The sequence below is a fragment of the Coregonus clupeaformis genome, chromosome 32 (genome assembly GCF_020615455.1).
Source record: "Coregonus clupeaformis isolate EN_2021a chromosome 32, ASM2061545v1, whole genome shotgun sequence".
NCBI lineage: Eukaryota > Metazoa > Chordata > Actinopteri > Salmoniformes > Salmonidae > Coregonus > Coregonus clupeaformis.
In genome coordinates this window covers 66,712-84,686 of record NC_059223.1, presented here as the reverse complement: position 1 = coordinate 84,686, position 17,975 = coordinate 66,712, and the positions used below count along the sequence as shown (strand labels likewise).

The 17,975-nt window shown below is 43.7% G+C and overlaps 1 protein-coding gene across 1 annotated transcript in view; it reads right to left on the bottom strand.

The window, feature by feature from the left end:
- LOC121548154 (unconventional myosin-IXAa) overlaps window positions 1-17,975 on the bottom strand; it is a 138,791-nt gene that overhangs the window by 56,711 nt on the left and 64,105 nt on the right. The window contains 5 exon segments of the mRNA XM_045209969.1: window positions 492-608; window positions 8,964-9,053; window positions 10,868-10,994; window positions 11,228-11,325; window positions 16,502-16,555. Of these exon segments, the coding sequence (XP_045065904.1) occupies window positions 492-608; window positions 8,964-9,053; window positions 10,868-10,994; window positions 11,228-11,325; window positions 16,502-16,555 (486 nt within the window).

The following is a 17,975-nucleotide window of genomic DNA, read 5'->3' as shown; positions in this document are numbered from 1 at the left end:
CTAAACACAAATGCTTCCTTTGTAAATGATGTCTGAGTGTTGGAATGTGGCCCTGGCTATCCATACATTTAAAAAACAAGAAAATCGTGCCGTCTGTTTTGCTTAATATAAGGAATGTGAAATTATTTATACTTGTACTTTTGATACTTAAGTATATTTAAAACCAAATACTTTTAGACTTTTACTCAAGTAGTATTTCACTGGGCGACTTTCACTTTCACTTTGAGTCATTTTCTATTAAGGTATCTTTACTTTTACTCAAGTAGGACGATTGGGTACTTTTTCCACCACTGTATGTATGTGTGTCTTTCGGAGGGGTTGGGTTAAAAGCAGAAGTAACATTTTGGTTGGAACTTGAAATCGACCAATAAAGTGATCTTAATCTTAATGAAGTGGAGAGGTGAGCATGTGATCAGCGCATGACATAGTTATGTTATAAGCAGACATGAGCATGTCATAACAAAGCATGACAGCAGTCACGTTGGTCTTACCTTGGCGCTCTCTTCCAAGTCCCGGTTGTTGAGCAGCGCGTGGTTGATCCGGAACACGATCCAGTCAAACAGTGCGCTGTACAGGGACTTGGCCATGGAGTCTCGCACCGTGCCCGCCTGGAGAACACACCAAAACATATCCATATTACTACTGACCTACTGCACCTCACTATTCATCCATATTACTACTGACCTACTGCACCTCACTATTCATCCATATTACTACTGACCTACTGCACCTCACTATTCATCCATATTACTACTGACCTACTGCACCTCACTATTCATCCATATTACTACTGACCTACTGCACCTCACTATTCATCCATATTACTACTGACCTACTGCATCTCACTATTCATCCATATTACTACTGACCTACTGCATCTCACTATTCATCCATATTACTACTGACCTACTGCACCTCACTATTCATCCATATTACTACTGACCTACTGCACCTCACTATTCATCCATATTACTACTGACCTACTGCACCTCACTATTCATCCATATTACTACTGACCTACTGCATCTCACTATTCATCCATATTACTACTGACCTACTGCACCTCACTATTCATCCATATTACTACTGACCTACTGCACCTCACTATTCATCCATATTACTACTGACCTACTGCACCTCACTATTCATCCATATTACTACTGACCTACTGCACCTCACTATTCATCCATGTTACTACTGACCTACTGCACCTCACTATTCATCCATGTTACTACTGACCTACTGCACCTCACTATTCATCCATATTACTACTGACCTACTGCACCTCACTATTCATCCATATTACTACGGACCTACTGCACCTCACTATTCATCCATATTACTACTGACCTACTGCATCTCACTATTCATCCATATTACTACTGACCTACTGCACCTCACTATTCATCCATATTACTACTGACCTACTGCACCTCACTATTCATCCATATTACTACTGACCTACTGCACCTCACTATTCATCCATATTACTACTGACCTACTGCACCTCACTATTCATCCATATTACTACTGACCTACTGCACCTCACTATTCATCCATATTACTACTGACCTACTGCACCTCACTATTCATCCATATTACTACTGACCTACTGCACCTCACTATTCATCCATATTACTACTGACCTACTGCACCTCACTATTCATCCATATTACTACTGACCTACTGCATCTCACTAGTCATCCATATTACTACTGACCTACTGCACCTCACTATTCATCCATATTACTACTGACCTACTGCACCTCACTATTCATCCATATTACTACTGACCTACTGCACCTCACTATTCATCCATATTACTACTGACCTACTGCACCTCACTATTCATCCATATTACTACTGACCTACTGCACCTCACTATTCATCCATATTACTACTGACCTACTGCACCTCACTATTCATCCATATTACTACTGACCTACTGCACCTCACTATTCATCCATATTACTACTGACCTACTGCACCTCACTATTCATCCATATTACTACTGACCTACTGCACCTCACTATTCATCCATATTACTACTGACCTACTGCACCTCACTATTCATCCATATTACTACTGACCTACTGCACCTCACTATTCATCCATATTACTACTGACCTACTGCACCTCACTATTCATCCATATTACTACTGACCTACTGCACCTCACTATTCATCCATATTACTACTGACCTACTGCACCTCACTATTCATCCATGTTACTACTGACCTACTGCACCTCACTATTCATCCATGTTACTACTGACCTACTGCACCTCACTATTCATCCATATTACTACTGACCTACTGCACCTCACTATTCATCCATATTACTACTGACCTACTGCACCTCACTATTCATCCATATTACTACTGACCTACTGCACCTCACTATTCATCCATATTACTACTGACCTACTGCACCTCACTATTCATCCATATTACTACTGACCTACTGCACCTCACTATTCATCCATATTACTACTGACCTACTGCACCTCACTATTCATCCATATTACTACTGACCTACTGCACCTCACTATTCATCCATATTACTACTGACCTACTGCACCTCACTATTCATCCATATTACTACTGACCTACTGCACCTCACTATTCATCCATATTACTACTGACCTACTGCACCTCACTATTCATCCATATTACTACTGACCTACTGCACCTCACTATTCATCCATATTACTACTGACCTACTGCACCTCACTATTCATCCATATTACTACTGACCTACTGCACCTCACTATTCATCCATATTACTACTGACCTACTGCACCTCACTATTCATCCATATTACTACTGACCTACTGCACCTCACTATTCATCCATATTACTACTGACCTACTGCACCTCACTATTCATCCATATTACTACTGACCTACTGCACCTCACTATTCATCCATATTACTACTGACCTACTGCACCTCACTATTCATCCATATTACTACTGACCTACTGCACCTCACTATTCATCCATATTACTACTGACCTACTGCACCTCACTATTCATCCATATTACTACTGACCTACTGCACCTCACTATTCATCCATATTACTACTGACCTACTGCACCTCACTATTCATCCATATTACTACTGACCTACTGCACCTCACTATTCATCCATATTACTACTGACCTACTGCATCTCACTATTCATCCATATTACTACTGACCTACTGCATCTCACTATTCATCCATATTACTACTGACCTACTGCACCTCACTATTCATCCATATTACTACTGACCTACTGCACCTCACTATTCATCCATATTACTACTGACCTCAAAAGGTCGAATGTGAAAGACCTGGGCCCATATTCACAAAGAACCGCCTCTTATTCATTTTGATCTAAATGGCTAAACTGATCCTAGATCAACACTCCTACTCTGAGACTCTTGTGCCATGGGGTCCATGGAATACCCTAAACACTTCTATCAGACAATGGGGTCCATGGAATACCCTAAACACTTCTATCAGACAATGGGGTCCATGGAATACCCTAAACACTTCTATCAGACAATGGGGTCCATGGAATACCCTAAACACTTCTATCAGACAATGGGGTCCATGGAATACCCTAAACACTTCTATCAGACAATGGGGTCCATGGAATACCCTAAACACTTCTATCAGACAATGGGGTCCATGGAATACCCTAAACACTTCTATCAGACAATGGGGTCCATGGAATACCCTAAACACTTCTATCAGACAATGGGGTCCATGGAATACCCTAAACACTTCTATCAGACAATGGGGTCCATGGAATACCCTAAACACTTCTATCAGACAATGGGGTCCATGGAATACCCTAAACACTTCTATCAGACAATGGGGTCCATGGAATACCCTAAACACTTCTATCAGACAATGGGGTCCATGGAATACCCTAAACACTTCTATCAGACAATGGGGTCCATGGAATACCCTAAACACTTCTATCAGACAATGGGGTCCATGGAATACCCTAAACACTTCTATCAGACAATGGGGTCCATGGAATACCCTAAACACTTCTATCAGACAATGGGGTCCATGGAATACCCTAAACACTTCTATCAGACAATGGGGTCCATGGAATACCCTAAACACTTCTATCAGACAATGGGGTCCATGGAATACCCTAAACACTTCTATCAGACAATGGGGTCCATGGAATACCCTAAACACTTCTATCAGACAATGGGGTCCATGGAATACCCTAAACACTTCTATCAGACAATGGGGTCCATGGAATACCCTAAACACTTCTATCAGACAATGGGGTCCATGGAATACCCTAAACACTTCTATCAGACAATGGGGTCCATGGAATACCCTAAACACTTCTATCAGACAATGGGGTCCATGGAATACCCTAAACACTTCTATCAGACAATGGGGTCCATGGAATACCCTAAACACTTCTATCAGACAATGGGGTCCATGGAATACCCTAAACACTTCTATCAGACAATGGGGTCCATGGAATACCCTAAACACTTCTATCAGACAATGGGGTCCATGGAATACCCTAAACACTTCTATCAGACAATGGGGTCCATGGAATACCCTAAACACTTCTATCAGACAATGGGGTCCATGGAATACCCTAAACACTTCTATCAGACAATGGGGTCCATGGAATACCCTAAACACTTCTATCAGACAATGGGGTCCATGGAATACCCTAAACACTTCTATCAGACAATGGGGTCCATGGAATACCCTAAACACTTCTATCAGACAATGGGGTCCATGGAATACCCTAAACACTTCTATCAGACAATGGGGTCCATGGAATACCCTAAACACTTCTATCAGACAATGGGGTCCATGGAATACCCTAAACACTTCTATCAGACAATGGGGTCCATGGAATACCCTAAACACTTCTATCAGACAATGGGGTCCATGGAATACCCTAAACACTTCTATCAGACAATGGGGTCCATGGAATACCCTAAACACTTCTATCAGACAATGGGGTCCATGGAATACCCTAAACACTTCTATCAGACAATGGGGTCCATGGAATACCCTAAACACTTCTATCAGACAATGGAATCAACTTCACTTGTGTGGATTTCCTGCTTTAATTATACAATGTTCCAAACATCTGGGCCCCATCGGGTTTGGCTTCAAATGAATAACTAATAAACATCTAGAAATCAACATGGATTTGTTGCTTGTTTTTCTACATTGGAATCAAACAAGGCTAAATCTCTTCCAATATATACTGAACAAAAATATAAAAACGCAACATGCAACAATTTCAACGATTTTACTGAGTTACAGTTCATATACCATCACAGACAGTGAAGGGCTGTTTGTCATCTTCTGTTGCCATGCCTAAATGTCCATTAATCAACAAGGTGAGATTGATTTACCAGACACAAAAATGTGACCCAACTGTGTGGGAGGTTAGTTTAGTGCATTTCCAGTACAAGTGCCTGCAGAGCTTCAGATGTCTACTGTTGCTCAAAACATGCCATTATACAAAGGTACCGCAAAAGTTGAAATGACTGTCTTTTACATAATTTACTACTTTATTTTTAGCGACTACAGACCGATCTGCCTAGCAACTCCCACAGGTCATACAAAATGATATTTATATTGCTTGCAAGAGTCTTAAAAAGTGAGAGGCCTTTTCATATTTAAAGGAAGTTGGATTCAAAACATTCTGATGAGAATTCATCTTTTAAATATCTCAATAACAAATGGGTAAGACAATTAGAGATAAAAATAAATCCATGGTACTTGAGTTTTCAAGTAGTAGAATCCCAGTTTAGACTATAGAGCCAATGAGTAAAAGTTGACTGTTGCAACCGTTACAACAATGTTTACAGAAAGGACCACCCAAAGAGCTGCCAAAACAATCAGCACTCGTTCTTCATATAAAATGGCTCCTGAACAGCTAATGGCTGGAATGAGGGCGTATCTGTGTAGTATAAAAAGGTGTGTGTGGTGAGGATGTTTGTTGTATGCTGTGATATGGCGTAGCCACATGCTAGTTGGGGAATGGGAGGTAGGACTGAAGAGCGATCTTGTGGAAAGGATCGACTTTGTGGAAAAGATTGAGATAAAATACCCATCCAACATGTGGACATACTGTCGGTGTAAACGACAAACAATAAGAGGTAGCCAATAGGCAATTATACTTAAAATAACAATTGTTCTTTAGAATTATCCTTAAAAGAATGGGCCTCCGATTTCCACTTTGTGAGCTTGTTGGTCAATCTTTCAGCTGGGTCTTGTCTGCATTACACGGCTGTGGCATGTGTTTGTTTCCAGAGAAACCCTCTCTGGTGTCTGTAAACACACTCTGCAGCTCTCTGGTGATGCAGCCTTAGTGGACTAGCATTAAAGAAAAGGAGCTTGTGCCATTGGAATTATGAGAGCTGCGGCGGTCTTTCTCAAAAGGGACTTTTTCAGTAGCTTGGTGTAAGGCTGACTTGCAATGCGGATGCACATTTCAAGGATACTTCACCAACCTGTTCATTTGCTTGGTTAACTTAAAACCATATCTAGGTTTTTGCATGGCTACAAACACGCTCACATTAAAAGGGGGTCTGTTCAGTAAGGCCAGCGGAACTAACAGGCCTACACACAGCCACTTTCCACTCCCATTCCCTAGTCAGAGCTTCCAAGGCCAAAATTACAGACATGGTGTATGCGTGCATGTGCGCGTGTGTGTATATGTGTGCGCGTGTGTGTATATGTGTGTGTGTGTGTGTGTGTGTGTGTGTGTGTGTGTGTGTGTGTGTGTGTGTGTGTGTATACAGTGCATTCGGAAAGTATTCAGACCCCTTGACTTTTTCAACCTTATTCTAAAATGGATTAAATTGTTTGTTTTTCCCCCCTCATCAATCTACACACAATACCCCATAATGACAAAGCAAAAACTGGTTTTCAATTTTCTTTCAAATTTATTAAAAAATAAAAAAACGGAAATATTACATTTACATAAGTATTCAGACCCTTTACTCAGTACTTTGTTGAAGCACTTTGGCAGCGATTACATTTCTTAGGTATGACGCTACAAGCTTGGCAGATCTTCTCTCAATCTCTGTCAGGTTCGATGGGGAGCATCGCTGCACAGCTATTTTCAGGTCTCTCCAGAGATGTTCGATCGGGTTCAAGTCCGGGCTCTGGCTGGGCCACACAAGGACATTCAGAGACTTGTCCCGAAGCCACTCCTGCGTTGTCTTGGCTGTGTGGTTAGGGTCGTTGTCCTGTTGGAAGGTGAACCTTCGCCCCAGTCTGAGGTCCTGAGCGCTCTAGAGCAAGTTTTCATCAAGGATCTCTCTGTAATTCGCTCCGTTCATCTTTCCCTCGATCCTGACTAGTCTCCCAGTCCCTGCCGCTGAAAAACATCCCCACAGCATGATGCTGCCACCACCATGCTTCACCATAGGGATGGTGCCAGGTTTCCTCCAAACATGACACTTGGCATTCAGGCCAAATAGTTCAATCTTGGTTTCATCAGACCAAAGAATCTTGTTTCTCATGGTCTGAGAGTCCTTTAGTTGCCTTTTGGCAAACTCCAAGCGGGCTGTCATGTGCCTTTTACTGAGGAGTGGCTTCCGTCTGATTGGTGGAGTGCTGCAGAGATGGTTGTCCTTCTGGAAGGTTCTCCCATCTCCACAGAAGAACTCTAGAGCTCTGTCAGAGTGACCATCGGGTTCTTGGTCACCTCACTGACCAAGGCCCTTCTTTCCCGATTACTCAGTTTGGCAGGGCAGCCAGCTCTAGGAAGAGTCTTGGTGGTTCCAAACTTCTTTCATTTAAAAATGATGGAGGCCACTGTGTTCTTGGGGACCTTCAATGCTGCAGAAATGTTTTGTTACCCTTCCCCAGATCTGTGCCTCGACACAATCCTGTCTCGGAGCTCTAAGGATAATTCCTTCGACCTCATGGCTTGGTTTTTGCTCTGACATGCACTGTCAACTGTGGGACCTTATATAGACAGGTGTGTGCCTTTCCAAATCATGTCCAATCAATGGAATTTACCACAGGTGGACTCCAATCAAGTTGTAGAAACATCTCAAGGGTGATCAATGGAAACAGGATGCACCTGAGCTCAATTTCGAGTCTCATAGCAAAGGGTCTGAATACTTATGTAAATAAGGTATTTCTGTTTGTTATTTTTAATACATTTGCAAAAACTTTATAAAACCCTGTTTTCGCTTTGTCATTATAGGGTATTGTGTGTAGATTGATGAGGATTTTTATTTATTTAATCCATTTTAGAATAAGGCTGTAACTTAACAAAATGTGGAAAAAGTCAAGGGGTCTGAATACTTTCCGAATGCACTGTACGTGTGTGTGTGTGTGTGTGTGTGTGTGTGTGTGTGTGTGTGTGTGTGTGTGTGTGTGTGTGTTGTGAGTTCCGCTGGCCCTGCGGAGCAGACCCCTTTTAACGGCCCTGCCATCTGCTTTGGCCTACCCCACTGTACACATCCATCTGAACCCAACTGGGCAAACAGACAACAGACCCAACCAAACAGACAGACAGAGACAGAGACAGAGACAGAGACAGAGACAGAGACAGAGACAGAGACAGAGACAGAGACAGAGACAGAGACAGACAGAGACAGACAGAGACAGACAGAGGCAGAGACAGAGACAGACAGACAGAGACTGACAGAGACAGACAGACAGACAGACCAGCTCTGACTCCATCTGCTTCACAGCCTGCCCTGGGACTGGGACCCAGTTTTTCCCCTATATCGTTATTTAGATAGGCAGGGTGCCTACTATTCCTTAGCATTTACCAATGCAGAATAATGCAAAACGTCTTGATGATCATATTTTCAAGAATACTTTGGGATTGGGATGAGGAATGGTACGTCTTGAGGTAAGGTGGAGTATTTGACGGTGCCTCTTCTTTGCACTAAGGGTTGATAATGTTTGGGATGAGTTTCAGGTTTGTGCCATTGACTTGGTCTCACCTCAGCCAGTTTGTAGGGCACGATCAGCCTCTCTCCCACTGTCACGGTCTTCCTCGTCGTCAGGGCTTCAAATAGCATCTCTTCCTTGACCTGTACAGAAAAGACAAGAGATCACAATTCATTTCACAGTTGAAAGTCATTTCTGTTTCAGAAACACGAAGGTCATCCTGCTACTGAACACACACCAAGCCCTACAACAGCTTTCATTCAGCCAAATGTTTAGGTAATGAGGGTGGATATGTGCCCTGCTATGTTTAGTGGGGCGGGCCCTCACGGTCATGAGAAAGACTTATTCCTAGTTACTGGCACGAGGGGGGCCAACGGCCTGCACTATCCTATAAAAATCCTGTAACTATAGAGTGTAGACTATGTACCAACACAGTGCACTCTTCTTGGATGTAGACTATGTCCCAACTAGGGATTGCAAAATTCCTGGAACGTTCAATAAATCCCCTGGTTTAACAGAAAACCTGGTAGTAGGATACCGGATTTCTTGCTTGTTCCCTCCTGATTCCGGGGATCCTCCAACCGGGATTTCAGGAAAGCCAGGGAATTTACTGAAAGTTCCAGGAATTTTGCAACCCTAGTGGAGGAATCACAGCAACACTGTCTCTGAAGGTACTTAAATACTGATTACAAACCATCTCACATTGAATCATAAGTAAGCTGTATAAATCATCTCATGTTCCTCATATTAACATGATTTAAAAATGGATTTCCCTTTATCTGTAAGATGCTTGATTAACTCTGACCCAACCCATTTGGGGAGCATATGTTCTTTCACATAAGCACAAGCCATGTTCCTTAGCCACTAGCTGCTACTGTTGCTTTCCTGCAAACCTCATTGATGGTTGGATCAGTATTCTGAAAATACATCTGCCCTTATAAGTCCTGACTTCTGTCCCTTCGCATCACATGTTCACTGGAAAAACGATAATTCATAAACTGAGGGAAAGAGAGAGAGAGAGAGAAATAGTCTTATGCCTACAGAATATTTGTAGACGGATGACAGAATTGGAAATGATGTAATTATATGCTGCATACAAACCAAATTCCTGACCGAGGAATTGCATTTTCCACCGAGTGGCTTGGTACTGAAAAGCCTTGCACAGTACGTCACTGCAAATGCATCTGAAAACATTCTGACATTGAGTAACAAAGTGCCTGTGCGGATGGGAACACAGTTGAGGAATAGATTGCCACACCCCGCCATCCCCATAGGTCTTATTTCTGACTGTACGTCTCATTCAATCACCTTCTGTTGTATCCATTATAAAACTATAAAATAGAAAACCTTTCCTGAACTTAAACTTGCACGTGTGTTTTCTTACTCGCACCGGCTTTGTTGATTAGCTCCTTTACTGAGAAGAAACGTCCTTCACTATAGCTGGGATATGTGGTTGTCTCACCTCGCTATCTTAAGATGAACTGTAAGTCGCTCTGGATAAAAGCGTCTGCCGAATGACTAACATGTCAAATGTAAATGTAATAAGGAATCATTTCAACAGTAACATGCTTACCTCTAACAGTTCTGAGACAGTAACATGCTTACCTCTAACAGTTCTAAGACAGTAACATGCTTACCTCTAACAGTTCTGAGACAGTAACATGCTTACCTCTAACAGTTCCGAGACAGTAACATGCTTACCTCTAACAGTTCTGAGACAGTAACATGCTTACCTCTAACAGTTCTGAGACAGTAACATGCTTACATCTAACAGTTCTGAGACAGTAACATGCTTACCTCTAACAGTTCTGAGACAGTAACATGCTTACCTCTAACAGTTCTGAGACAGTAACATGCTTACCTCTAACAGTTCTGAGACAGTAACATGCTTACCTCTAACAGTTCTGAGACAGTAACATGCTTACCTCTAACAGTTCTGAGACAGTAACATGCTTACCTCTAACAGTTCTGAGACAGTAGGTAGGACTTCTGGATTGCAGATGTCAATGGAGTCATCTCGGTACGTCTTCTTCTTATAGCGGATGTTCCCCAGGTGAAGAATGGCCGACAACAGAGAAAAGATCCTGCGGGACAGAAACATGGCTCGTTTCAACACAGAAACATGGCTCGTTTCAACACAGAAACATGGCTCGTTTCAAAACAGAAACTGGTTAGAGCTTTTGGACAGTGTATCCTGGTAATTGACCTGTGACTATGATTCCTTGGCCTGTGTTTGTAATTTCAGTGTATGTCAATGTGTCAGTGTGTGTATGAGCGGTGAGTTTGTGTGTGTGTGTGCTTGCGTTTGTGTACTCACTGTTTGCGCGTGGCAGGCAGGAATCCCACCATCTCCATGGCCAGCTGCAGTCTCTCAAAGTCGTGCTTCAGGTCCTCCCCTTCCACTGTGAAGCAGTCCTGCACGGGCCAACGACAGGAAACCAGGTGTTATCAGTGTCCATTTGGCAGCCATTTTGGCCTTACCACATCATGGCCTACTACAACACTGCAACTGTAGCACAAAATCAGTGCGACTGCCAAACAGTAAGTCAGCCCAGTGTGCTCAGCTGAGCGGATACAGTATGTGCTGTACTAGCCAGTGCTGTGCCATCAACAACACTACATGCTGTATCAGTGACTAACTAACTTAGAGAAAATGTCCACCCAAGAACTGAAGATGACTTGTAGTGACAGGCTTCTCCTAAGACAGCTCAGTGGCATGACACACAGAGAGGCCGAGTGACTTATAAGAGCATGTGTCATTAGGAAGTTCGGTCTAACAAACCAGAGAGACGCATTTCTGGTCAGATTTTAGGGACCTGGTGAACGATAACATATGCATGTTCTGCTCATGCAGTGGAAAATTCAGCTGGCTTTTTCTGCTATGCTTTCTGTGGAAATTTGGCCTGCTGGCAAAGGAAATAAGAAGAGTAGCAATTTATGACCGCCTTTATAGGGTCTGTTGGGGTAAGTGTCTTTATAGGGTCTGTTGGGGTAAGTGTCTGTATAGGGTCTGTTGGAGTGTCTTTATAGGGTCTGTTGGGGTAAGTGTCTTTATAGGGTCTGTTGGAGTGTCTTTATAGGGTCTGTTGGGGTAAGTGTCTTTATAGGGTCTGTTGGAGTGTCTTTATAGGGTCTGTTGGGGTAAGTGTCTTTATAGGGTCTGTTGGAGTGTCTTTATAGGGTCTGTTGGGGTAAGTGTCTTTATAGCGTCTGTTGGAGTGTCTTTATAGGGTCTGTTGGGGTAAGTGTCTTTATAGGGTCTGTTGGGGTAAGTGTCTTTATAGGGTATGTTGGGGTAAGTGTCTTTATAGGGTCTGTTGGGGTAAGTGTCTGTATAAGGGTCTGTTGGGGTAAGTGTCTTTATAGGGTCTGTTGGGGTAAGTGTCTGTATAGGGTCTGTTGGGGTAAGTGTCTGTATAGGGTCTGTTGGGGTAAGTGTCTTTATAGGGTCTGTTGGGGTAAGTGTCTTTATAGGGTATGTTGGAGTAAGTGCTCAAAAGAAGCTGTATCATTTATTTGTTTGTCCATTGGCCAGCAAAGAGAAGAGTTATGATTGCAGCATATTAAAGGGATACTTCGGGATTTTGGCAATGAGGCCCTTTACTTCCCCAGAGTCAGATGAACTAGAGGATACCATTTTTATATCACTGTGTCCAGTATGAAGGAAGTTAGAGGTAGTTTCGTGATACAATGCTAACTAGCGTTAGCGCAATGCTAGCAGAAGAAAAAAAATTGTATCCACAAGTTCTGCCACCATGTTAGAATAAAAATAAAAATGGGGAAGTACACTGAACAAAAATATAAATGCAACATGTAAAGTGTTGGTCCCAGTATGAAAATGTATGCACTCACTAACTGTAAGTCGCTCTGGATAAGAGCGTCTGCTAAATGACTAAAATGTAATGTAAATGTAATGTTTCATGAGCTGAAATAAAAGATACCCAGACATTTTCAATACGCACAAAAGGCTTCTGTCGCTCAAATTTTGTGCAAAAATGTGTTCACATCTGTTGGTGAGCATTTCTCCTTTGCCAAGATAATCCATCCACCTGACAGGTGTGGCATATCAAGAAGCTGATTAAACAGCATGATCATTACACAGGTGCACCTTGTGCTGCGGACAATAAAAGGCCACTCTAAAATGTGCAGTTTTGTCACAACACAATGCCACAGATGTCTCATGTTTTGAGGGAGCGTGCAATTGGCATGCTGACTGCAGGAATGTCCATCAGAACTGTTGCCATAAAATTGAATGTTAATTTCTCTACCATAAGCCGCCTCCAACATCGCTTTAGAGAATTTGGCAGTATGTCCAATCGGCCTCATAACCGCAGACCACGTGTATGGCATTGTGTGGGCGAGCGTTTTGCTTACATCAATGTTGTGAACAGAGTGCCCCATGGTGGCGGTGGGGTTATGGTATGGGCAGGCATAAGCTACGGACAACAAACACAATAGCATTTTATCGATGGCAATTTGAAGTGAACCATCACTTTAAGACCCATGGTGGATGAGAGTTTGAATCAGATGGTATGACTGCTTATAACACCAGGAGGGCAGAGTGGATCAGATGGTATGACTGCTTATAACACCAGGAGGGCAGAGTGGATCAGATGGTATGACTGCTTATAACACCAGGAGGGCAGAGTGGATCAGATGGTATGACTGCTTATAACACCAGGAGGGCAGAGTGGATCAGATGGTCTGACTGCTCCTCTCCAGACACATATAAACACCTCCTCTCCAGCGGAATAATAAACACCTCCTCTCCAGCAGAATATAAACACCTCCTCTCCAGCGGAATATAAACACCTCCTCTCCAGCGGAATATAAACACCTCCTCTCCAGCGGAATATAAACACCTCCTCTCCAGCAGAATATAAACACCTCCTCTCCAGCGGAATATAAACACCTCCTCTCCAGCGGAATATAAACACCTCCTCTCCAGCGGAATATAAACACCTCCTCTCCAGCGGAATATAAACACCTCCTCTCCAGAGGAATATAAACACCTCCTCTCCAGAGGAATATAAACACCTCCTCTCCAGCGGAATATAAACACCTCCTCTCCAGCAGAATATAAAAACACCGCACGCTACACAGCTGTTTATCACACAGTTGCTTACACATACGCTCACACAAATGCACGCACACACTCTCACGCACACACCTCCTTAATGTGAGTGGGGGTCTTTCCTGTACGGGCTCATTCCTCCATTGTTGCCATAATTATTTCCATACCAAACACTCCTGACATGACTCAGCTCTTAACAAGTGCCTCATCCACCTCTCCCGCTCTACTTTCATGTCTTCAACATCAACTTTTTATCCGTCCCTCCCCCTTTCAAATATCCAGTGTGTGTAATATAAAAAGGTCCACTTCTCCTGTTCAACAGTATGATTCTTCCCAACCACAACAACGTTGAGGTAATAAAAGCCGTTTCTGATTCTTTGGCTCCAGGTGGAAATGAAAGGTCTTGCACAGCTCACACTCACCAGGCCTCTACAATTCCACAACGTCAGAGAAGGGTAGTATATAGTATCATAACAAAATACTACAAAAGTACAAATTCTTTCAGTGGTACCTTGTACATTATTTGCCTTCCCTTTCTTTAATGTCAAGACAGTATATAATAATTCAGAGTCTTTTCCAGTAACAACGTATTAGCCTTGCCTGTCCCCATGTTGCAGATGTGCAGCAAATCAACACAAAAATCACAAAACACTCACTTACCTGGAGACATTGGGGAAATGTCTTTGCACATATTGTGATTGGTGAGATGATCGGTGAAGCACTACACTGATTCAAGGCTATGGAATATGCATATGGTGAGCATGCCATACACCGACACCAGAACAACCATCACTAATTCAATCAGCAAACCCAGAATCAGACACCTGTCGCCAGGCGGTTTTGGTCATCGACTGCTCAGGATGACTATTTATCCATCTATGCTAACATGAGGGGCTCGTTGGCTCAAAATGGAAACTTGTTGACATAGCCCCACAGAAGCTGACCTTGAGTCAGTGTGTGTGTGTGTGTGTGTGTGTTTGGTTGAGTGTGTGTGTGTGTCTGGTTGAGTGTGTGTGTGTGTGTGTGTGTCTGGTTGAGTGTGTGTGTGTGTGTCTGGTTGAGTGTGTGTGTGGGTGTGTGTGTGTCTGGTTGAGTGTGTGTGTGTCTGGTTGAGTGTGTGTGTGTGTGTGTGTGTCTGGTTGAGTGTGTGTGTGTCTGGTTGAGTGTGTGTGTGTGTGTGTGTGTCTGGTTGAGTGTGTGTGTGTGTGCGTGTGCGTGTGTGTGTGTCTGGTTGAGTGTGTGTGTGTCTGGTTGAGTGTGTGTGTGTGTGTGTCTGGTTGATGTGTGTGTGTGTGTGTGTGTGTGTGTCTGGTTGAGTGTGTGTGTGTGTCTGGTTGAGTGTGTGTGTGTGTGTGTGTGTGTGTCTGGTTGAGTGTGTGTGTGTGTCTGGTTGAGTGTGTGTGTGTGTGTGTCTGGTTGAGTGTGTGTGTGTGTGTGTGTGTGTGTGTGTCTGGTTGAGTGTGTGTGTGTGTCTGGTTGAGTGTGTGTGTGTGTCCAGGCTTTTGAACAAAGCTCCCCTCCATATTCCACTGCCTCCTGATTAGTGTCAAAAGTTCACAGGTCAAGTCATCAATCCTATGGTGGTCAAGAGCAGGAGAGCTCAGAACAAACGACTGTCCGTGTGAGCCTACTGCCTGGACACACACACACACACACACACACACACACACACACACACACGAGGCTGCTGAGGGGAGGACGGCTCATAATAATGGCTGGAATGGAGTAAATGGAATGGTATCCAACATGTGGAAACCTTGGGTTTGATGTGTTCGATACCATTCCATTTATTCCATTCCAGCCATTACTATGAGCCCGTCCTCCCCAATTAAGGTTCCACCGGCCGGCTGTGACACACACAGGGGGGGGGATCACGGGCCAGCTACTGCGAGGCTATGTCAACAAGTACCGGGCCAAACAGGGGAATGTTTGGACGGCTGCTTATCGCCATGCGCTTATTCAATCTGCCCAAAGTGTTTGTTGGCAGATTCTGACTGGGATACACCGGGTTCACTGTATTAATAGTAACACTAGTTAATGGCTGAGTGAGTGGAGACCCAGGGTACCAGTGTGTGGTAGACATACTGTACTAGTAGCGTCCTCACTAAGGTGGGAGAGTACAGTAGTCATAGATTAGGGGTTTCCAACTCCCGGTACAGGAGATACTGACGGTGTAGGTTGAATATCTTTCCATCTAATCAATCTAGTCAAAGACCAAAGAAGCCAATCAGAAGATCAGAACAGAGATCTAAGGAACAGAGACTGGGACAGGCTACATACAACTGAGGAAGTGGACACAACCCAAACCAGGAAGAAGAACAAAACTAAAACTAAACGGGAAAGCAAGGAGAAAGGCGTGTAGTAGTGCACAGAATATATCTCAGGGGCACAAGCACTTGGCGAGGACAATGTGGTTGTGAGGGGGGAAGCCAGTGATTATTAGTTTTGATAACAAAACTCCAGGTGATTGGTGAACACTCAACGTACTCTCGTCGAGAGAGAGAGATGTATACTGACCGGCTCGCTCTCATAGTAATTCTCCCAGTGCAGTCTCAGGACTTTCTTTGTCATCTGGAAAGGGTTGAAAAAGGTAGAGTAGATGGGGGTTAGGGTTAGGCAGCGCAGCATTCCATACACAACACACACACACACACACACACACACACACACACACACACACACACACACACACTCACTCTACACATGGAACTGGAAGGGACATGCAGTTAGTAGAGGGAATGAAGTCATATTTAGACCTCACATTGGGGCCCGTCCTACAAACACACACTCAATGCAAAAACACACACACTCTCTCTCAATGCACACAAACACAGACACAGAAGCATGGGACATAAAACACATGGTCAGAAACCAATCGGGATGAAAAATGCTTTCATCCTGGCACCATGCATACAGTATGCTAAGGTAATAGGACCACTGAAGTTAGCCATAGCATTATTCTAATGTGTGGTGACTGCATTATGATGAATAAGGGCAAGAAATATGGATCGAGAGCTATGCTATAGCTATGAGAACAAATTGGTCTGCAAATTGCTCCGTTTCAAAATGGCTTATTTTGCCTGTAAACAGACTGTCTGAACCCCTTAGAATGTGAAGTTGTGAAATACTCTGAGCTGTTCTGAGTGACTGGGTTACAATATACACTTTGGTAAAGAGAGAGGGAGGAAAAGAGTGAGTGAGCGTAAGAGAGAGAGAGAGAGAGAGAGGGAGGAAAAGAGTGAGTGAGCGTGAGAGAGAGAGAGAGAGAGTGAGAGAGAGGAGGAGAGAGAGAGAGAGAGTGAGAGAGAGAGAGAGAGAGAGAGAGAGAGAGAGAGAGAGAGAGAGAGAGAGAGAGAGAGAGAGAGAGAGAGAGAGAGAGAGAGAGAGAGAGAGAGAGAGAGAGAGAGAGAGAGAGAGAGAGAGAGAGAGAGAGAGACCGCACACCGGAGAAACAGAAGGAATTCACACCCTTCTCAGAATGGGCGTCAGGTTGTCAGAGTAGCGGGGGGGGTTGGACATGGCTGGATCTCTATGTTATGTTATGAACATTGGAGCTTCGGAGCTGGCAGAGGTGCAACAAGTTTTGAACAACATCAACATTCCACACTTTGCACCCCGCTTGTAATGGGTTTGTGTGTTTGTGTGTGTGTGTGTGTGTGTGTGTGTGTGTGTGTGTGTGTGTGTGTGTGTGTGTGTGTGTATCTGCGTGTATGAGTGAATGTGTGTGTGCTTGCCTGGTTATGTGAAACCCAGGAAAGCAACAGGGAAACAAAGCTTGGCATGAGAGAGAGAGAGGTAGAGAGAGATGTAGACAGAGAGGTAGAGAAAGAGGGGTAGACAGAGGGGGGTAGACAGAGGGGGGTAGACAGAGGGGGGTAGACAGAGAGGGGTAGACAGAGGGGGTAGACAGAGGGGGGTAGACAGAGAGGGTAGACAGAGAGGGGTAGACAGAGGGGGGTACACAGAGAGGGGTAGACAGAGAGGGGTAGAC